The 22,803-nt window shown below is 44.9% G+C and overlaps 1 protein-coding gene across 1 annotated transcript in view; it reads right to left on the bottom strand.

Moving 5' to 3' along the window:
• The window catches only part of mmp24 (matrix metallopeptidase 24), a 95,886-nt gene extending 94,590 nt beyond the window's left edge, over window positions 1–1,296 (bottom strand). Inside the window, exon 1 of the mRNA XM_085160412.1 lies at window positions 562–1,296. Within this exon, the coding sequence (XP_085016538.1) occupies window positions 562–705 (144 nt within the window). The 5' untranslated portion in view covers window positions 706–1,296. The remainder of the gene's footprint in view (window positions 1–561) is intronic.
• Between the last annotated feature and the right edge of the window lie 21,507 nt (window positions 1,297–22,803).

Below are 22,803 nucleotides of genomic sequence, written 5' to 3'. Positions count from 1 at the left end.
AGCTTTGTTCACTGTACGCGCTCATCATTTATTGACTGGTGCCACGCGCGCTCTCCTGCACGCGCACATTCACCCTCAGTTCTAATTAGGGGATGATTGGGGGGGGGGGGGGGGGTGTTAACAGCTGTCCATCAGCTCCCCCAAAACGCGCGTGTCCCAGTGAGGGCCGAGAGTTTCTCACACTTGCTTCATCATTGAGGACCTCCTACTCCTCCACCCAGCCAGATATCTGCGATCCACGCGTGACGAGACAAAAACTACCAGGAGCGTTCACGAGTAAAGGCAGCGGGCATCCCCCCAGGATGGGAACAAAAGACCCTCTCTGACTCCCGGGGGGTGGGGTGGGGGGCTGTCACTTTAGAGTGAGGGTCAAGGCTGGGGAGGGAGATGATTTTTTTTAATTAATTTTTTTTTAGGGGGGGGGGGGGCACGGACGTGAAAAACATCCCGAGGACCGCACGACTCTCTGCTCCAGCCCGCGCGCGTTAACGCGGGGAGTGATGACGGCGTGGGTGTTTACCCCACTTTAACACACGCACGCACGCACACCTCCTCACTCACCTCCACGATGAACGTCTTCTCCTCCCCGCACGCGGAAACGACCCAGAACAAAAGCGGGAAGTAGCAGGTCTTCCAGCAGAGCCCCGGGAGCCCCGCTTTCCTCCTCCTGCGCCTCACTCCTCCACCTCCTCCTCCCGTCGCCATGGCTGTATCCCCGAATTCCCCCCCTCCTCCGCCTCCGCTTCCCGCCGGTGATGTCCAGGCTCCTGCTCCGCTCGTTTACCGGAGGAAACTGTCCGTGCGCTCCTGCTTCATCCCGGCCACGCTCACTCGCGTCTCCTCCTCTCCGAGCTCCACGCACCGCTGCTGTGATCGCGCTGTGGGTTCGCTTCACTGAAGGGGCGAGCGGCTCACGCAGGTGCAGCGGGAACAGCTGAAGGAAGCCTGGCTACAATAACGCGGGGATGCTGCTCCGGTCTGTCCGGTAACAGCAAGGAGGAGAAGGGGGTGGGACCGAGAGAGGGAGAGAGAGAGGAGGAGAGAGATGGGTGTTGTGATGGATGTTGTTGCAGTACCTCTTTGCCCACACCAGGGGCGCTGCAGACGCAGAGGACTCGTCTGTGCGTGTTTTATCGTCCCTTAGAGGGTAAGGGGGGGTCGAGATTTCAGAATCAGAAAGCTGGTTTGGACGTCGGGTTGACGTGGGCTCGTTTCTAATGAAAAAAGTAATAAAGAAGTCATGGAAACTTTACATTTCCACACATCACACAAAGATGATGCTCGAGAGGTTAATGGATGAGAGTCGTGAAGGCCTAGAAACATTTTCAAGGACAGGATGTCTCTGTCAGGATGACCCCACACTGCTTCAGTAATGCTGGGGTCCACGACTGATACTGTGTGTGTTTTATATCCACTTTATTTTACTGCACTGCCAGGGTTTGGCATCATTGTCCTGCTGAAAATCAAAGTTTACAGATAGCAGATCAAACTCAGGTGGTCCTTTTCTGAGTTCATAATTCATCAGTTTATTAAAGATCTCCAAAACCACCGACTGACATGATGCTGAAGCCATGACAGAGCCTCCGCCGGGCCTCACAGATGGCTGCAGACTCCTCCTACATACTGACCATTATGTGGATCCATCTCTCCATCAGACCTGCTCCTCTGATCTTCAGTTCAGTTCTTGTATAATTTTCATGCCTCAGTTTCCCTTTATCAAGAACGGCTTCCTGACAGCCGCCAGTCACTGAGACATTTCTGATGATCAGCTAAACGTGCAGATCATCTTCCACGTCTTCAGTTTCTTCACGTGTTTAAGGACACACTGCACACCCTGCAGAGATATAACAGGTTACAGGCTAAAAGCTCTTTGGGAGTCACTGTGTTGGTGCAAAAATACTATTTTCTGTCAAACTGTGTTATCTTTGATCTAATTTAACATTGATTAGGTTTTAGGTTGATCTTATGCGTAGATGCAACACTGGCTCTTCCAGTGAGTTAGGCGTTTTGACCTGGAATGACTCTTCAAACGAGTCAGGTACAAGGACAGAAAAAAGTTGTGAAATTTGGAGAACTGTTGCTTAAGATCACTTAAAAACAACAACAAAAAAAGACAGTCTGGCTCTTTGGAAGCAAAATCTAAAGGTGGAGGTTTGAGACCTGTGTGTAAGCAGCACATTAATGATGCCACCAAACGAAGTGCAAACTGTGTGTTGCATTTCCACATGAATATGAATGCATGAATATGCTGTGGTTGCTAACAGAAAGAAAATCAGCTGTTTCCACTCAGAATATTCAGTCAGTAAAATTAATTTCACTTTGAATTCAGCCTGATTTCCGTGCTCACCTCTGGGACGGCGTCGGAGCCGAACTCGCCGAGCATCTTGTGATATTTGAACGTGTCAAGATCTCGGAGCTCGAGTGTGCAGACGTCGGCTCTGTGATGAAAGTCGGACGGACGTAAGTGAGGCAGCGTTCAGAGTGCTGTTCAATTGTTGTGTAATTGTTCAATCATCACTCATTCAGGTGAGAAGAGACTTTATGTCGTACATAATTTAAACTGAAATAAAAAACTGTGTAATGGTAAATGGTCTGTATTTGTATAGCGCTTTACTCGTCCCTATGGACCCCAAAGCGCTTTACACATCCACCCATTCACACACACATTCACACACTGGTGATGGCAGCTACATTGTAGCCACAGCCACCCTGGGGCGCACTGACAGAGGCGAGGCTGCCGGACACTGGCGCCACCGGGCCCTCTGACCACCACCAGTAGGCAATGGGTGAAGTGTCAACGATGGAGATTGTCCAAGCCGGGGCTCGAACCGGCAACCTTCCGATTACAAGGCGAACTCCCAACTCTTGAGCCGCGATTTTGAGCGTATTTTGAGTCAGATTTGCTGTGAAAAACCTCTTGATGCACGATCAATCATCCAGGTAAGTAAATCCCCCGTTTCATCGACAAAACGCTACGTCCAGATGAACAGAACCAACTTTTGGGGAATCAGAAAAACTACATCGTGCCTCTTTTCTCCTCCCAGCTCCTCACCACAGACTGTATATAAAGATGGACAGCCACGGTGATGTCACAGCTTTGTGAAGTCCCGTCTTGGCGTTTTGAAACTGCATGTGATGAGTGAGGTGTGACTCTCACTTGACTGTTGCAACTGTCATATAGAAGCGGCTTGTCAATCACAACTGAACGTTGGTCCCGTTTGGCTCTGACGGCGGTCCTAATTTTAAAAATCAAATCAAAAATAAACAGACGTGAAGTCGTCACTGAGCTCAGAGATTAAAGCAGGAGGCCGACTTCCTCACAGGCCTCTATAGAATCAGACTTCTTGTCGCAAGCACAGCAGTCTCCCCCTGCTGGTCACCAGAGAGAATGCACCTCCGCATAAAGTTTCACAGTCTGTTCATGTAAATGAGGTGTGGGGGCACTCCAGACCTCAGGAGCCGGTGTCCTGCAGGTTTTAGACGTCTTTGAGGCTGCACAGCTGATTTAAACAGCTAAATGAACTCTAAGTCGATCATTTCTTCTGCTGTTGTTTTAGTGTCGAAGCCTCCTCCATCACGCTGATGGGTGCCAGCCGTCCAGCTCCACCACCATCGTCGCCTTAAAATAAGGACTTCACCGTGTGGTCTGATCACCAAAAGCTTCTTCATCATATGCGCCATCAAATAAATCACTTAATGTATATTTATGCCTTTCAAACGAGTCTTTACTGATTGAAATCCGCCCACAGAGGACTCGTCTCCGTTTAAAGAGGCTGATTATAAACTGAAGACAGCCGTGGTCCTAATTAAAGATGACAGTCTGCTTTAAGGATCACTACAAATATCACAGAGGGGGATTAATCATTTGATGCAGACACTTTGGAAGATGTTTGTTTAAAAGGAAAGGATTTGGACTGCTTTCCCGTTTCTGTGTTCGATCCTCTGGAAAACATTTCCAGGTTTATTTGTGGATTTTCTGAGGGAAGTGGGCATCTTCTCAGTGAGACAGAAGGCTATAGTAACACTTTGAGTCACATGTGTTTATCTGCAAATTACTTACCATTTTATTGCCTCGCAGTTTTCCACGCTGTGCCCGAACAGCTCCTGATTAGCAGATTACCGGATTATCGCCGTGGCAATAATGGGACGGATGGCTGAGCCGGATCGAAGCTGCGACGGGGTGACCTTTAATGTAACCGATGGCCTCTTGAACCACCCGGCCGCCCTGCTGTTATTTATTTATTGCTCGCATCCACAGAGTGCTAAATCTGAAGCAAATCTCCTTGACTACAGCTGCGCCGTGCGTCACTTGGCATCATTCGACAGGCTCGCTCGGACGCCCGCGACGGCGGGTTTGAGCAATTTTCTGTAAATCCACACGTGCTGCACGTGCACGCAGATGTGCACATGTGTCAAACACACAAGCAGAGCAGAAATGACAGCGGCCCGCTCGCATTGCACCGTAATTTCCTTTTACTTTAAATGGACTGTGGCTGCAGGAAATCGATGTAATGACAGTCCTGTGCAGCCGGCCTCTGGTCAAACCGTATAATTGAATCTATAGTTTCAGACTCTGCTGACGTCACTGTGGAGACATTTTCCTCCACCTGCTCCACAGGAGCTTAAATTATGAACGAGCTCATAGGTTATATATGTGTGTTCAAAAATATACACCTGACCGCCTCTGTAGCTCTCAGCTTTGCTGTTGTGTATTTCTTTTCCCTTTATAACATCTCCAGTTGTTTCTCAGTATTTTATTTTGTGTCTCCTTCAGTTTCTGAACACTTTTACTGCCATTTTTTTTCTTATGTCTGAGTCGCAAAACTGCACAAAGTGACCAGAGGCAGACAGAAAATGCAAGAAAAGGTGCAAAACTATCACAAGAGACTCTAAACAACCCACAAACAACCACACAGTGAGTGGGAGAAACACAATTACAGCAAGAAGACAAACAAGCAGCAAAGTCAGCGACTCTACAAGCAGAAAAAGACACCAACGAGATGCAAAAGTAGCACAAAACAAAAGCGTGACAGAGACAAAAGGTGCAAACACACAAAAGAGGAGAAATCAGTCCGACTCAAAAACACAGCTCAGCAGCTAAGAAGTAAAGATGTAAATGAGACAAAACAGCAAAAGAAGGAAGAAAAATGCACAAAAGTCACAAAAACAACAGAAAGATGCAAAATGCAAAACAACAACATCAGTGTGAGAAATACAAAAACACAAACAGAATGTCAAAGAAACTGAAGATGACCTGAAAAAGAAATAAAAAATGAACTTGGAAAAGATAAACAACAGAACAAGCAGAAAAAGAAAGAAAAAAACAGGAAATGACCTCAGACGCAGGCGTCACCACCTCCTCTCCCAGCATCCTCCTCTGTGCTCCTTCACTACATCCACGAACCTCTGAGCCCGACAGCTTCATCGTCATCATCCTTTGTCCAGCTTATCCACCCTCCCTCCTCTGCACTGACAACCAGTGTTGGTCAAGTTACTTGAAAAAAGTAATCAGTAACTAATTACTGATTACTTCCCCAAAAAAGTAATCCCGTTACTTTACTGATTACTTATTTTCAAAAGTAATTAATTACTTAGTTACTTAGTTACTTTTTAGAAACACGATTTACAACCTGAATAGGTGATAAAGTGATAGATCTTTCAGCCCAATTCTACTTTTTCTACATAATCATCATACAAAATGTAATCAAATGGAAAAGTCTCTTTTTAAAACTTGTTTTATTAGTTTTAATCTTTTAACTTTATGCATCAAGCAAACATTTAATTATCTGCAACATTCTCTGACTGGAAGAAATTAGTTTAACATTTAAACCTATTTTCTGCACATTCCAGCACATAAAATAAAATATTTTGTGTGTTTACACTCAGTCTTTCAAATAGATGCAAGTAAAACACAGCAGAAAATAAATAAAGTCAAAGACTAGCGGTCCTGTTGCTCTATTTTCACCTGTAAAGCAGGAGTGGGGTAGGCGGAGGGTTACCCTGGTGCAGGTGTGCAGCGGTCAGTGGAAGAATCCGCGAGTTTCTCTGTGAGTTTCCCATTACGTCGTAGCTACTCGGTGCTTGTTTGGAAGTTTAGGGGTTTTTTCGCTGTAAAAAGAAGTTTTCTTCCCACGCACAACGGACACTAATGTTTTTGTCACTTTTTATGGAATCAAACTCAAAGTAAGGTCAGTACTTCCACGCTTTAAACGCTGCACGCTCATACTCTCTCTGCACTCGATATATGATCCATTGTTGATCTGCACACAGCTGTTGTCACGAACGTCGCACTCGCTTACGTCACTGTCATGAGACATTCTCGCAAAAAATCACGGTTTTAGTAACGCAGTAACGCAGCGTTCCTACGGGAAAGTAACGGTAATCTAATTACCGTTTTTGCAATAGTAATCCCTTACTTTACTCGTTACTTGGCAAAAGTAATCGGATTACAGTAACACGTTACTGCCCATCTCTGCTGACAACAAGAAACGTGTATTAAACGACACGAAAAAAGCCAAAGAGGTGCACAAAGACAGCAGACACAAAACAGCAAAATGCTTTAACACATTTACATTTCTGCTGTAAAGTTGAACATTTTAACGTGAGGCTCTGTGGGGGGGACTCACTCTGGGGGCCAGCCTCGTGTGGCCATTAGAGGAACTGCAGTTTGTGGCGTGCTGACTTCTAAACATAAACAGACTCATCTGCATCATCCTCGCTCTCGTGGATTTCTGCAGCCTTTAACGTGTCGGTGTTCAGGATCTTACCGTCCCACAGTCCTTACCCACAATCCTCTGTGCTCACTGGCGGGCGGCGTGTGAATAAACACTATCTGAGAAGAAGCCAGTTGCCAACATTATTCAGATTATGATCCATTCTCTGGTTCGTCATCACACACTCGCTCCTGCCACTCTTCTTCACCTCGGCTGTCCACCTTCGCATCACTCGGTTGCATCATCTGTCAGCTGCATAAATTACTCTGGTTTCCTGCCTTTGTTAGAAGGAACTTGTCCTTTCTCTGCTCTCGCTGACTTTTCACACTCATGCTCTCTTCACTCTCCATCGTCTCCTGTTGTCTTGCGGCCGTTTCACACCCCACTCTCCCGCCTGTCCATCTCGAACAGTTTCTCATTTGTGGGTTTGACCCACGTTCCTGCAGCCGGCGCGTTCCCTGCTCCGGTCCGGGACCATGACTCCTTTTGTTCCGCAGCCTTTTACAGTTAACTTTCATTAGCGCTCCGTGTGTGACAACACTAACGAGTATCCAGCGAACGCTCGCCACGCTCGCCACGCTCCACTTATTATGCAGCTGACATTTCAGCAGGACTACAGCCGGCGTTTTATTGCCCTCCTCAGATCACCGGTGTCAGTTTCAGTCCACACCATGAAGCATCAAGCTCTGATGTTCATCAACAACTCAGTGGCGAGTAGCTTCAAACTGCGAGTCCACCACGGATTTTGTACCTCAGGCATTTAAAGACCTTCATACTGACCCTCAAACCTCAGGTGACTTTTCTGGAGCTCCCTCTGACAGGTGGCTTCATCGTGTGATACAGCATGGACGATAAGGCCACGAACGCAGCTCGGCACATCACGGAGCCTAATCTGCCCCGCTGACAGGAGGCGTGCACCCGGCGCTGCCTCAGGAAGACCCCGAGAGCTTGAAAGGACACGGCAGCTGTTCCCCCGATGCCCTCTGGCAGGATTCAGGATCCACGGATCACAGAAGGCTGCAAACGTGCGACCACTGAATAAATAAAGAGTAGAGATGAGCAACACAAACCTGAGCTTTTGTTTTATACTGTGCACCTGTTTTCTGTGGGAATTATTTGAGATCATTTACAGCATGTTTTCAGACATCAAAGTGACGCGTAACACATCCAATCACATGACCTGATGAGTCACACGCCGTCCCCGTCCACTCAGACATGAGAGCCTGACAGTGAGAACAGGAAGCTGCTGCGGTCGGTCCTCCTGAGGCCTGAGCTGCAGCTTCAGGGTTAATTCTTCCTTTTCAGTGTTGCTCAGGAAGAACAGCCATACAGACGAGGTCTGTTTATGTGCGTCTAAATCCAGCTTCATCTGTTGCAGGGTGAACGACGGCTGGACTATTACAGCCACCGTATTTCTGTTCCCCGTGTCGGCATCGTAAAGTCAGGGATGTGACCGCTCAAGTGTGAATTTAATTAGCTCAGCGAGAAAACGAGTGTGTGACTCTGAGTCTCCACTAAAGTCTGTTTTTCTTCTCGTTCTACCCACCAGGTTTTGTTTACGCCGCTTTGGTCTGATCGATGAGGAGACGGTGGAAAGCAATCCTGAAACACAAACTTTCCCTGGAGAGAAACTCTGACGTGGACGCAGAGGCAACGCCGGGTGAGTACCTCAAACTGACATCGGAGACGCGTCCACGATTTTGTTATTAATCGTGACTCAACATCGACCACAAAACCAAAACATGACGACGCTGACTGAGCCATGAAATGTTTGCAGGTACAAAATCTTCGATAAGACAGCTGGGACGGCCTTCAGCCCCCCTCCATCGACCTTCAGCCCCCCTCCATCGGCCTTCAGCCCCCCTCCATCGGCCTTCAGCCCCCCTCCATCGACCTGGACGGATATAAAACAGTTGGATGCTGCTCAGATTTATTAAAGCTCGGCCTGTTCAATATGATATACTCACTGTAAACAACGACTGTCCAATCATATTGCAGCAGTATTCACTGCACCTGCAGGACTGATCAAATGTCAGGTAACAAATTCAAATTCTGTCACACACACAACCATACACAGTATGACATGGGGGTGAAATGCTTGTAGCTGTACAATGATCGACCATTAAATGACAGAAAAAAGTTTTACAGTATTTACAATTTACAGGTTACAACAAAATTTACAAATTAACTTAGAAATTTACAGTAAAAAATGTGCAAATAGCAGAAAGAGATGATCAAGATTATAAATTATAGGATTATAGGAAATGTGTGGTGGTGCGTGTGGTGATGTGATGTGTGGGAGAGTCCAGTCCTACACCTGGTTCAGGGCCCGAATAGCCTGGGGGAAGAAGCTCCTCCTCATTCTCTCTGTTTTGGCCTTAAGGGAGCAGAAGCGCTTCCCAGACCTCAACAGTGAGAAGAGTCCATTGTTGGGATGGGAGAGGTCCATCATAACCTTCCTAGCTTTGGACTTGCACCTCTGATCAGCTCTGATTGAATGATGCGTTGGGCTGAGCGCGCCACTCTTTGCAGATCTCGTCTGTCCTGCTTGGTGCTGTTCCCAAACCAGCTGCAGATGTTTGCCGTCAGGACGCTCTCGATGGTGCAGCAGTAGAAGTTCTTGAGCACCTTCAGTGGCAGATGGAAGTCTCTAAGTCTTCTGAGGAAGAAGAGACGCTGACGAGTTTTCTTAACCAGGGTGTTGATGTAGCAGGACCACGACAGGTCCTGAGTGATGTGGACACCCAGGTATCGGAAACTGTCCACTCTCTCCACTGGCGCCACTGATGATGAGGGGTTTGTAATTCCTCGCCTGCTTTGTAGTGAAGTCCACGATCAGCTCCTTAGTCTTGCTGATGTTTAGGAGGAGGTTATTCTCCTGGCACCAGGTCTCCAGGTTCCTAATCTCCTCCAGGTAGGCCGTCTCGATGTTGTCCAATCCAGGTTATTATCCATGAATGTGTGTGCGCTCCACAGTGGGAAACATGACCCTGAGCAAGCACTTTGGCGACAGTGGGAAGGAGAAACTCCCTTTTAACAGGAAGAAACCTCCAGCAGAAATAGGCTCAGGGAGGGGCGGGGCCATCTGCTGTGATTGGTTGGGGTGAGAGAAGGAAGACAGGATAAAGACATGCTGTGGATTAATAACAAGTATGATTCAGTACATAAAGAAACCTGAAACAGACTCCGTGTGTCACATGTTTTATTAACTTCCTCTGTGCCTATAAAGGCATGAATGTCGTGACGAGTCATAGAGGCCACGAAGTGAAGTTATGGTTAAATGTATTTGTGTGTGGATTTAGCCTGGAGAGATGAGGACACGCCCACAGCTGTTCCACACCATGTCTGTGGAGGATGTTATGGCTTTGACAGCACTGAGTCAGCTCGCTGGCAGCACCCACTCAGGAAAACCAGCAACCTGGACTTCATGCAGGAGAGACGCCTCCGTGATGTTTGACTGGAAATCACAAATCATTCCCACAGAATCTGGCAAAATTAGGAAGTTTGGAACCTGTAAATGTTTTACTGTCATAAAGTTGAAGTCCGTCATGTTGTATGTGTAATATGAACAGACTGAAGGTTAAAGGTCAAATCGCTGCAGTCACACTGATGACGGGACGCACAAGCCAGGTGGGTAAAGCCAAGTCTGGCCAGTAAGAGCTTCACTGCAAAGCTGTGAACTACCTCCATCCATCTTCTTCTGCTTATCCGGGGCCGGGCCGGGGGGCAGCAGCCTAAGCAGAGAGGCCCAGACCTCCCTCTCTCCAGGGGAAGCCGAGATTCTCCCAGATGGTCGTACTTCTCACCCCATCTCTAAGGGAGAGGCCAGCCACCCTTTGGAGGAAGCTCATTTCTGCCGTCGGTCACTACACACAGCTCGTGACCATAGATGAGGGTGGGAACGGTGGTCTCATCTCTGCTTTTTGCAGATGATGTGGTTCTGTTGGCTTCATCGGGTGATGGCCTCCAGCTCACACTGGAATGGTTCACGGCCGAGTGTGAACAGATGGGAACGACAACCAGGACGAGTTCCTGCCCCAAGTGGAAGAGTTTAAGTACTTATACCTATTTATTAAAAAAGAAATCAATAAACTTGTTTGTATAGCTACACATTCAGCAAAGAACATTATCCACCTGTCCCAGTATTTATTTTCACCGCCTGTCTGAAACTCACTGAACAGATCAAAACCTGTTTTAGTGTTTTTTCCTTCTTCTTAAAAATGCTGCTCGTAAAGGGAACGAAATGCTAACTGCAAGAAGTTCTTGATGCACGCTCGATAATTCAGGGAAAGAAATACCATGAAAGTTGATTCGGTTTAATAACTGCAACATTTTCGCTCATCCAGGCGACTTCTTCAGCTGCTCATGCAGCAGGAAGACCTGCAAACATGACAAAGGTTCCTCGCCTGTCTTATTTTTCCCTGTGATGTACAAAGTTCTTAAACAGGAAACGGTTTTAATGCTGGATTTGCTCTGAGCAGACAGACACCTTCACCTCTGCCTTCAGTGTGTGCAGTCGTGTGGTGTGGAAGCGTTTAAACAAACACACCTGTCAGACAAATGAAAAACATTTTCCTCTTTTTACGAGCTTTGGAGTCTGAAGTTAGCGCAGAGGGCAGACGGGAGCTGCTTCCAGCTGAGCGCTGAACGTCTCTTCCCTCCAAACTGAAGAAAAAGTGCAGCTTTCCACAGACAAACATCTGCACACCGCACTCATACAGAGAGATTAACAGTTCTAGTTCTAATGGTTCAAGCACACCATTGTTTTTCTTGTGACATTACCAATAAGTTTGATGTGTCACATGGCCCTCTTCCTATTGAAAAAACAAAAGTTGTATCCAAGATGGCCGACTTCTAAATGGCCACCATGGTCACCACCCATCTTGAGGAGTTTGCCCCCTCACATATACTAATGTGCCACAAACAGGACTTTAATATCACCAACCATTCCCATGTTATTACGCTGTATCCATATAAATGGCCCACCCTGTATTACAAAGTGCTTTACAGGGAAACATCAGACAGAACAAGACGTTATACAAGAACCCGTCTGAATAGAGGAGTTTTCAGCTGTTTTTTAAAAGAAGCCACAGAGTCAATGGTGTTGGGGGGGGGGGGGGGTGTCAACTGGTCCACAGTTTTGGTGCTACGGTTTGGAAAGCATGATTCCCGTTTTGTTTTCAAATAGGTCCGTGCAATAGGATGAAGAAACTCGACAATATAAGTGGGGGCCTCTCTGTCTGAAACCAGCCCACTGAAGGAACAATGGGCTGGGAGCTCATGAGAATATATATATATGTATAGGAAAAAAATTGTTTCTTTTAAAAAGTTGTGATCATTTAAATAACATCCTGTACATTAGGTAGATAATGTATATATATATAATAAAAAATGCATATTAAGGATCAGGAACTGACTCACAGCCCATTGTTCCTTCAGTGGGCTGGTTTCAGTCATTATGCAAATGTACTGTTTATAAGATTGAAACCTGCAGTCAGCTGAGACTGAAGACGTCACCTGGATGAGTGACGAAACGTTTCTCCCACAAAACGCTACGTCCAGATGAACAGAATCAACTTTTGGGGCCATACCCATTATGTGTCTGTGAGCGAGTGAGGGAGAAAAAGGAAAAGTACGAGCTGTCACCGAGCAGAAACGGGAGCTGGAAGCATGTAAATATAATAATAACCACTGCAGCCAAGAAGAGAGCCTGACGAGCCCAGTTGTAAGTAAGCTATTAAGACTCGACTGTACACCGTGTTCGTGTTTTCCTCTGAAACAATAAGTTTCGTTGGAGCAGCCTTTCAACGCCTCTCTCTGTCTCTGCTAGCAAAGTTGACCCAGACAACAAAGTAAAGCTAGTTTTCAGCTACGAGCCGACACAGAACCCACCGTATTAGCCAGAGGTCCCTTTACTACGGTTCGGAGCCGCGGACCTGTTTTATATACGAGATCACTGCAGCCTTACCTAATGTCCACCTACTGTTACTCATTTATATTAAGATTTAAACATCTGGTTGGTGTTGGTGTGGAGAGTAACCTTCAGTAATAGTAATAAATTACAACACTTCACAAATGGGAGGCTGGGTTACATTTTGTCTGACTTGTGCAGAGGAGGGTAGACGAGGGCTCTGCAAAGCTGACGGAGCAGTGAGGGAAACAACCAGGACTCAGACAGGTGAGTGTTTGTGAGGACGGCCCACAGTGACCACACCCACAGTGACCACACCCACAGTGACCACACCCACAGTGACCTCAGTGCTCCAAGCAGTCCTGTGACTCAGTGTTTAGAGTGAGCCACAGCAGAAGATTCATTCAATGTGAATCAAAGAACATAGATGCTGATAACTGAGTCTGAATTCTTACTTTACTGTTTCTCCAGAACTGAGGGGGGTGAGGAGCGGCGAGCACGAGTTTTCCAGAAGGCTGACGTGGTTGAAGGCGAGCAGGCAGATACGTTTTGATATATCTCTTTGGTTTTTTTACAGAAACAGAGCAGCTCCACGCTTCAGCTCACCAAGAGTTTCACCTGGTAGAGAGGAGAGAAAACCTGCCCCGGGCCATGACAGCAACGTTAAACTCATCTACTCTTAGTTACAAAAACAGTAAAGAAGGATAGAAACAAACATCTGAAGCTCCGTGCTAAGATTTAGGGTTATGTAAGCGCACATTTAAACCACAAGATGGCAGCACTCTGACGTCCTTCACTCTGATGCTCCTCAGACAGCACAGGTCACTGTGTTTACCTGTGAGTCGTGTGTGCTGAGCCTCAAACACACTCAGTTTGTGTGTTTGTGCTCAGGTGGTGAACACGACACGTGCTGCAGAGGTGGCGGGAGCTGAGACTGACCTGAAACTCTCCTCCTGTTTGTGTTTTCTCTTTATTTTACTCACAATACTGACGCGAAGAATCGAGGTGATTGAATTCAGAGACACACAAACAGCCCTCAGGACAAACAGAGCTGTTTGAACTTTTAGCAGTTTTGCTTCTTTTTGCTGATGTTTGTGTCACATTTTGGTTTTTTTGTGTCATTTTCATGATTTTTATTGTTTTATGTGAAATGTTGGTGCTTTTTCATCTCGTTTTAGTCGTTTTCATCATCATCAACTTTATTTATAAAGCACTTTAAAACAACCACAGCTGACACAAAGTGCTGCACATTGGAACTGTAAAATAAAATTACATGAGATATAAGTAAAAACCAAATAAAAGAAGAGTGAAATCATTAATTAAATAACTACTTCAATTAAAAGAGAAACTAAGTCTCGCTGAGGTTAAAAGCCAAAAAATAAAAGTGGGTTTTAAGACGTGATTTAAAAGTGGACAGTGAAGGGGCCTCTCTAACGTGCACGGGCAAATTATTCCATCATTTTTGTTTTGTTTCTTATCTTTTGTTTTTCCTTTCTTTTGCTTTTGGTTGCATTTTGTAACTGTTGTGTTTTTTGTTTGTTGTCACTTCAGATTTGGCGATTTTCAGTTTTCAGCCAACAGGAGAACAGTGGATGAGTGTTTGTGTTCAGCAGCCAAATATCTGAGGTGCCTGCTCCTCTTTATAAAAACGCTGCACTCTTGCTGCTCGTTTCTTTGTCTCCTCCTGCACGGCTGTTTGTTCTGAGCCGGTTGTGTTAATAAAGCCTCCGACGGGCATTTCTTCAGCTTTGATCCTTTACAATAAATTCCAGCGAACCGTCGTCAGCGGAAGCTAAACCGCAGTCAGATCAGCCGCGCCCCGGGAGCTTTGCGTACGACGCTGAGCTCTGTGTGACCTGCAGGCCGTCGGGCCGCTGTCACTGTGGGAGGTGGGCTCACGTCTCCACCACTAAACTGATCTTATTTGCAGATGCTTTCAAATCACATAAAGCTTCTATGAGTTTGATTTTTTAAATATTTACTGGTTTAGCAGGATGATTTCTGGTGAGGAGACCAGGTGAGGATCTCACCTGTGAGCTTTTCTGGCTCAATGAGGATAAAACATCATCATCAGAGGCTCTTACAGTTATTGTCATCGCTCTCTAAAGTGTTTATAATGTGTATAAAACACACAAGTGTAGAAAAAACTGTGAATCATTAAAAGTATTTTAGAATCACTCGTTCATGTCGTGTCCAGTAAACCCAGGAGAGAACGGCTACGTGATCAGAGACAATAAAATCAATATGTAGTCAGTTTATTTTATTTATTTACAAGTTTAAAAACAAAGTGCTTCATAATAAAAACAAATAAACTGGGAGGAAGACGCCGAGTCCTGATCCAGGTTCTGGTCTGTTCATATTTAAGTCTTGAGGTTCCTCATTTTTTAGCTGTTTCTTGTTTTTCTTGTAACTTTTAGATTTTCTGAGGATTTTGTTTCCTGTTTTTGGATTTTTCATGACATTCAATTTCAAAATAAAGGTTGTTTTTTGTGTCAGATATCTGGGTTTAGGTCCAATTCACCACACACCGTAACGCACACACTCACATTATTTGCATAAAATAAGACAAGAACAAACTGTCGTTGACGGTTCAGCAGTTGCAGGAAATCTGACAAAAGTATTTTACTTTTTCCAGATCAAACTTCGTCCCTCTGATCGTCACTTTTAAAGCGACTGACAGTCAGAGGGACAGGTCTCTGTGAGGCTAATATTCAGTGGTAGCAAACACTGAAATTTATAATTCTGTAAATCTATGATTCTGCTGAAATTCTTCAACTTTATCACAAAAAATTTAAATTGAGGTGACTGAAAATAAAAGCTGCAGTTCCTCTGACGTCCACTTGGGGCTCCAGCAGCGAGTCAGTCCCCACAGACAGGTTAAAACGTCCAACTTTACAGCAGAAAGAAACACGTTTACAGCCTGATGCAAACTGCAGCTTCAGTAGAAGACGTGATCTAAACTCAGGCGACATGCCAAAGCTGAAAGCTCGGTCTGAAGAGTTAAACGCTGGCGTGAAACTCCCCAGCAGCCGCGAGGCTGAAAACAGAAGGAGAGGAACAAGGAAATCATCAGCAGTCAGACGTGAGGAGACTGACTGTGTCTGAAAATGTTGCTGTGGCTCACTCAGAAGCAGGCAGACATATTTGTGGCTGCAGCTTGTTGTTCTGTGTCTGCAGTGAGGCAGCTTAAACACATCTAATGCAGCACAACACTGTGCAAGCCTGTTTGACCAAATGCTATTTATAACAAGCCAATTGTTATTTTGGGTATCATTGCATAATTGTTATGTTTGTGTTGATGGAAGGGATCATGAAGACACTGTGCTGAGAGCTACAGCGCGAGAAAGCAGCCACGCCCATCTACGAATACCACGGTAACCCCTCAGAGACGAAAACAGAGTCAGTCCCAGAAACAGTCAGAGTAATAATACTGCACTGATCTACTTGCTGTTGTAACTTTATTGCAGTTTATTGTTTGATAACAGCATTTTGGTTATTTGTAAGTGATTTAAGTGTTAGCCACATGTTTAGTGAGAGCTGTTAATTATAGATTTCATTTTCTGCTAAAGGGGATTTAATTTAATTTAACAGGTATTTTCATTAGAAAACTGCGTTTCCCAGAATCCTTTGTGGTAGACGAAAGTTACTCTGGGTTTTAGCTAGCAAAGAAAGTTTCGGGAAGCCATTATATGTTGCTCTGATGTCGAGCAGTTTATTTGTTGTACATTCCCCTTTTTGAAGCCTTATATAAAGACTATCGTTTCTACAGCTGATGTCCGATCCATTTTTTTGGCTAAGTGGATTCGCCACAACACTTGCAAGGTCAAATGTTTTCTCTGTAATAGTTTGTTGGATCACCTTTAGCTTCGATGATGCCATTGAATCACCAGAGCATCATTTTGATAAGCTCATGCAGTGCTGCAGGATCCACCCAGAGAGCTTGTATGGATGATGGGAAAGTTGGACTGCTGCAGCACATCCCACAGACTCTTTAAAGTTCTGCACTCTTTCATCCTCTGAGCCTGACGACTGCTCGAGCTCTCATTTGGAGCACGCCGTGCCATCGATGTCCTGAAGTGTCCAACAGAGCGACTCCAGACCACGACACATCCCCACAGACTCACACAGTGGGCACTAGGCATGAAGGGTGCAACACTATGTTGACCACATGACCTTCATCCGTTGCTCCGGAGCCTTATCTTTATGCTCCCATGCAAAGTGCCTTTTTTCCATAATTAGCATAAGTGTTTTATAAAGGCTACACGGCTGTTTGGGCCCACACTGAGTTGTCTTCATTAAACATGTGGACATGCTCTTCATTATCAAACAGCTTCTGTGTTCTTCTGACATGACTGCTTAAAAAAAAAAGTATAAATCAGCTGAAACATGAATCACTGAGCTAATCTGACCCATTTCCTCAGTTAAACCCACGTGGAGATTTTTATTCACTACTCAGGGTTTCAGTGACGTGACATTAATGCTGTGTTGTGTAACACTGTTGTGAGTCTGAATCTAAATCCTAAATAGAGTTCACACCTGCCCCAAAATGCTGAGAAGACAAAGCTTTAGAACAAACATAGAAAACCCCCGAAGGAGTCGAGGGACACAACGTTTCAGAACAACCCTCGATGGACGCCACGCATTCATCCACCGAACACCCCGAAGGTCTGTTACAGAAGACGGAGTCAGCAGGAAGAGAGCTGCATCCTGAAGATAACGCACACACAAAGGGCCGGTCTCCAGCGTGCAGCTGCAGGAAATGCTGCTGGAGCATCTAAACAGGACGCGCTGCAGCTCGCTTCAGGAACGACATCACAGCTACTGCCTGTTTAAACATCAGCACATCTGTGCTACAGCTGCTCACACCGTCAGCCTTTCACCTGCGAGTCACTGATCTGTTAACAGCGACGTGTCTGCAGGTGGCATCTTTCACATCAGGGCAAAAGACTTCAGTGCAAGTAATGATCGGACATTAATAAAAAGCTTCAGTAGCAAACTAAGCCCTTTAAAGCATCTCCACATAAGTCTAAGATAATTAATGGGAAGAAAGACTTTCTATAAACGATTATTTGAGCACTGAGCTCAGCATAAAAAGGCACTTTCTGAACCACTGAACGTTTGGCTGGGAATTCTTTATCTGGGAAGTAAATCAGGTGGAAAAATGGCAACATGTCCTTGTTAGGTGACATATAAACTGCTGCAGCCTTAAAAAGTGAGCACACTTTTTTATTGAGTCCAGATGGTGACTGTTCACCTCCAATCAGCTGATTCCAAAGAGGCGACTTCCTGTAATCAGAGGCTCCTCTGCTGCTGGAAATGTCACAAAGGCCCAGCATGAATCCCCGATGTTTAACGCTCAAAAACAACATAAACACTCGTTTATTGATTTTATACTGTGGGTGTAAAAAGTGAGACGCAGCTGAAGGAAAATTCCTCTGAAAGCTCCTGACAGCACTTTAGATAAAGGAAATGAAGATAAGGCTTTCCACAGAGGTATGACTAACATTTGTTTACAGCTGATTTAATCACTGGGTGTCATTAAAACTGAGCACGTGGTTAAAAAATGAGGTTAATCCCTCCGTGCTACTTGTTTTCAGCCTCTTTGTAGTTATTTTACATCAGTTTTCTGATATTTTGTGGTCATTTTTATCTCTTTGGACAGAATTAAAGCCCTGAAATACAACCACTACTTAGAAACAGCGCTTTACCCTGACGGGAGGGTTTTATGGTAGACGAGGCAACACGAGCTTCCCTGCTCGTGTTTCACACGTGACTGCTGTCACTGGATTCTGTAACACTTGTCATGCCTGAGTCATCCACACTGTCAGCCAAACTTCTCCTACCGCGGTCAAGTGAGCCGCTTCTTATCCACCGTATAAATTTCCTTGCGCTTCTACACCGGCATTTATGGCAGCGCCTTAGCGACTGTTCCACTGCAATGTGTGTGCGCGCGTGCACGTGTGTGCGTGTCTAGGCTTTCAATCGGGATATAAAGCGAAAAGGCGCTACCGTAAAGACTGGTGTAAAAGCGCAAGGAAATTTATGCGGCGGATAAGAAGCGGCTGGCTTGACCGCGGCTCACAAATGACGGCTCACTTGACCGCGGTACTTCTCCTCACAGTGTTTTGCAAGGCTGAAACCAACTACTAACTATACTCATGCACAGGTGCATCAAACACACACCTGCTAATGAGCTCAGCGACATCCAAATAAAATCCCAGTTTCACTCACCAACACTGGACCTGAGCTCTGTTCGTACAGCAGCCGAGTTATTGATCAGATAATGTCATCAAAAATGTTCCAGCAGCACAAACACGGGCTCCAGTTAGCTGAGGGGAGGCCTAGCACACAGCTAACAGCTACAGCCACCTGTCAGTCAAAGAGACCACGCCCCCAGCCGCAACCTTTAAGCCTGAATACAATTTAAACAGGTGAGTTCTGCAAACATTCAGTTGTTATGAAGGAGAAAATTATTTATAGGGATCAAAGCAGCTTTCTATCAGTGTTTGGGGTTCTTACTCAAAAATAAATTACTTTTTAAAACTAATTACTGTTACTTTCTCCAGGGAGTAATTAAGTAATTTGTTACTTGTTACATGATTTTTGCGTTACTCTGACCTGTTAATAATATAAACCTTAGGTTACAGCCCCACACACTCACATAAATCCCTTTGATAATAAAAACACACATACAGTGTTTGTGTGTTAACACAAAGCTGAACACAAGCCCAAACAGAAACTTCACTGCTGGCAGGACCCAGATTACCGAGAGCTGCGGAGCAGGTTTTTAACCCCACGAGTTCTTGAAGTGTAGCTGACAGTTAAAAAAACAAAGTCTGGGCTGTGAGCAGGCACGCAGTAACCCTAACAAACCAGCATGAGTGCACCTGTGACTGTAACAACCAGAGCTGCGTGTGAAACGGCTCACATCTCCACCTTTACATTAATGCTCCCAAACTTTGACTGCATGACAAATGAAACTGTATTTGTGTGAGTTTAGCTTCACAGCACGCCGGCGGCTCGTGCGCTCGTTTCCTGCACACAAAGAGATATTTTAGTCTCGGTGTTTGTCTCGTGAATTATGGATTTGTGTCCCAGTTTAGGGACTTTTGGGAGAGATTTCTTGGATGATCCATTGTTCACATATCTCTGCAAGCTTTATTAACTTACATTGTTCGTGCTGCGTCCTGTGACCCAGAGCCCCGTCTGGACTTCCTGACAGGAAAACCTTCAGTGCTGAGGCCCAGTGGGAAACACCAAGCCTATGTTTGGACACAGATTTAAACATGGCTGCAACGTTCTATTCAATTCAATTCAATTTTATTTATATAGCACCAAATCACAACAAAAGTCACCTCAAGGCGCTTCATAGATACAGAGAAAAACCCAACAATCATATGACCCCCTATGAGCAGCACTTTGGCGACAGTGGGAAGGAAAAACTCCCTTTTAACAGGAAGAAACCTCCAGCAGAACCAGGCTCAGGGAGGGGCGGGGCCATCTGCTGTGATTGGTTGGGGTGAGAGAAGGAAGACAGGATAAAAGACATGCTGTGGAAGAGAGACAGAGATTAATAACAGATATGATTCAATACAGAGAGGTCTGTTAACACATAGTGAGTGAGAAAGGTGACTGGAAAGGAAAAACTCAATGCATCATGGGAATCCCCGGCAGCCTACATCTATTGCAGCATAACTAAGGGAGGATTCAGGGTCACCTGGTCCAGCCCTAACTATATGCTTTAGCAAAAAGGAAAGTTTGAAGCCTAATCTTGAAAGTAGAGATAGTGTCTGTCTCCTGAATCCAAACTGGAAGCTGGTTCCACAGAAGAGGGGCCTGAAAACTGAAGGCTCTGCCTCCCATTCTACTGTTAAATACTCTCACTCCACTGACCTGCTACAGACCACAACCTGCTCCTGGTGTCACCCACTCTTAGTTTGTAGTTACGACAGAAGGAGCATTCAAAAGCTGTCAATTTTTTAGGAATACTCGGAAAAATTTCATTTTTTGTTTTAGCGATGGTGCACAAGAAAGTAAATCTTTAGGGAGCTGAAGGTGGACTCCTGTGGAAGTACAGGAACATTCCAACTCCATCGTCTGAGGACATTTACTCTTTGTCTGCGCTCAAAGGGCTGCTGGAGGAACAGAGCATGGATAATAACAACGGACGTGACACTGATTAAATCAGAAGTAACATGAACAGTATGAAAGGAGGAGTATGGGTGGAGGTATGGTTGACAAGCGGCTTGCAGAGGCAGCAGCAGGTATGCCTCAATCACACAGGCCTAGAGACCAGTCAGTGACTCCATGGTAACCACTGGTTGCTAGGGAAATGTGTTTATTAGTCAGCTGGCGAGTGGTTGCTGGAGGTTGCTGCACCAAAAACCTTGTTGCAGTTACTTTGGTTGCCAGTGCCGATTGCCCGTAAATTGCACGGAAGACACCAACTTCAGCAACCAGTTGGGCAACACACATATGAGCTCATCGGCTTAGCTGACGTGACCGGCAACATCCCTGCAACCCCGAAATGACTTTGTGAAACATGACATCAGGAAGGACGTAAAACGATGCTTTTCCAAGCACCTTCCAGGGTGTCACCATCACATTTGGACAAATAATCTTCAGGAAAGGAAAGTTCAGACAATCAAGGGAAATTGAATTGATGCATATTTAGTCAAAACGTTTGTTCTTTAACCAACATTAGTTAATAAGTTGGCTATCATTGCTCTTTAATCTGTGCAAATATGTCTTGCTTTGAATGATGTTTCCACATCAAAACATTCTTAAATGAAATACAGGCAGGAATCATTTTACTCAGTTTTATGGAAAAACGAACACTGAACTCAACTTTACCTTCATGTTTTTATTAAATTTTGTTCATCTTACAAATTAAAAACAACTGAAACACACAAAATTAACTTCAAGTTCACATTCTCCAGTAAATAAACTGTAAAAATAAAGCCGAAGAGTGTTTTTCTTAACAATGACCCAACTTCATGTATATACAGTATAATGTACATTACATGGGAAAACATATACAAATAAATCAAATGTCCAGCTGATTTGGGGGCGAATAAAAACAGAAGGCGCCCACTGAATGAGCAGTAAACAAAAGACACACATCAGAACTATTGATCAGCTTATTGCTTAGCGTGATTTTACGTCCTCATCTGCTGCTCCACTGAGGAGGAATCCCTGCGGTGCAGAGTGATGAAGAGCATAATAATTAATCATTTATATACAAATCTACAAGTTTGCTGTAAAACTGTGCAGCAGGAGGAACGAGCCTCCGTTACGAGGAAAGCTGAGGAACGTAAATGTAGATTCTCGACACAGATCGTCTCATCCGACGTAAACAAAATGCCCTACGACCCTACGACCCTGCAGTTTAGTTTCTCCCCACTTTCCCAGAACATGACGAGCACCACGAAACATCCTGGCGTTGCTTCTACTATTCACAGCACAGATTGCTCCCTGTGCCGAACAACGAAAGTAAAACTGTGACCGAGACTAACCGAGGCCGCTGGAGACAGGCTGTCGCACATGTGACTGCAAACCTTAAGGCAGGATGATCAAGGCACGTGTTGTCGTACTCCCAGGAGCAAAGGTTACTAAACTTCACTGTTTGTGACTGCATGTAAGATTTCTGTCAGGCTGCGTATTTCCAGGTTTGGCTTGTTGGAATAAACTGAGTTCAAATTGATTAATCATCATTATTTTTGATTGAATGATTGTTTCACTTATAGTCACGATTAAACAATAATGATATGTAGGGATGCACCCGATACCGATACTGGTATCGGGTATCGGGGCCGATACTGTAAAATGTGTGTGTACTCATACTCGTAAAAGTTAACCGATACCATGAACCGATACCAACTTATTTCATTAATCAGAGGGTGGCTTGTCATTTCTGTTGTAGTGTTTTAGATTGGCCACTAGGGGGCCAATTATTATTTTATTTATTATTTATTTTATAATAATTATTTTGTTTGTTTGTTTATAATATGGACACTCTGCAATAATTTAAAAGTTTATTTTATTCGCAAACCTAATTTGTATTTATTTTATTCCAGACAGAAGTGTTTATTTATTATTCTGAAAGCTCGAGACAGTGCCAATAGTTCAGTGATATTTTGTAAAATTACAATGTGGAGACTCTGCAATAATTTAACAGAA

This window comes from Neolamprologus multifasciatus, chromosome 5 (genome assembly GCF_963576455.1).
Source record: "Neolamprologus multifasciatus chromosome 5, fNeoMul1.2, whole genome shotgun sequence".
Taxonomy (NCBI): Eukaryota; Metazoa; Chordata; class Actinopteri; order Cichliformes; family Cichlidae; genus Neolamprologus; species Neolamprologus multifasciatus.
The sequence above is the reverse complement of the archived record's forward strand: the minus strand, read 5'-3'. Positions and strand labels throughout refer to the sequence as shown.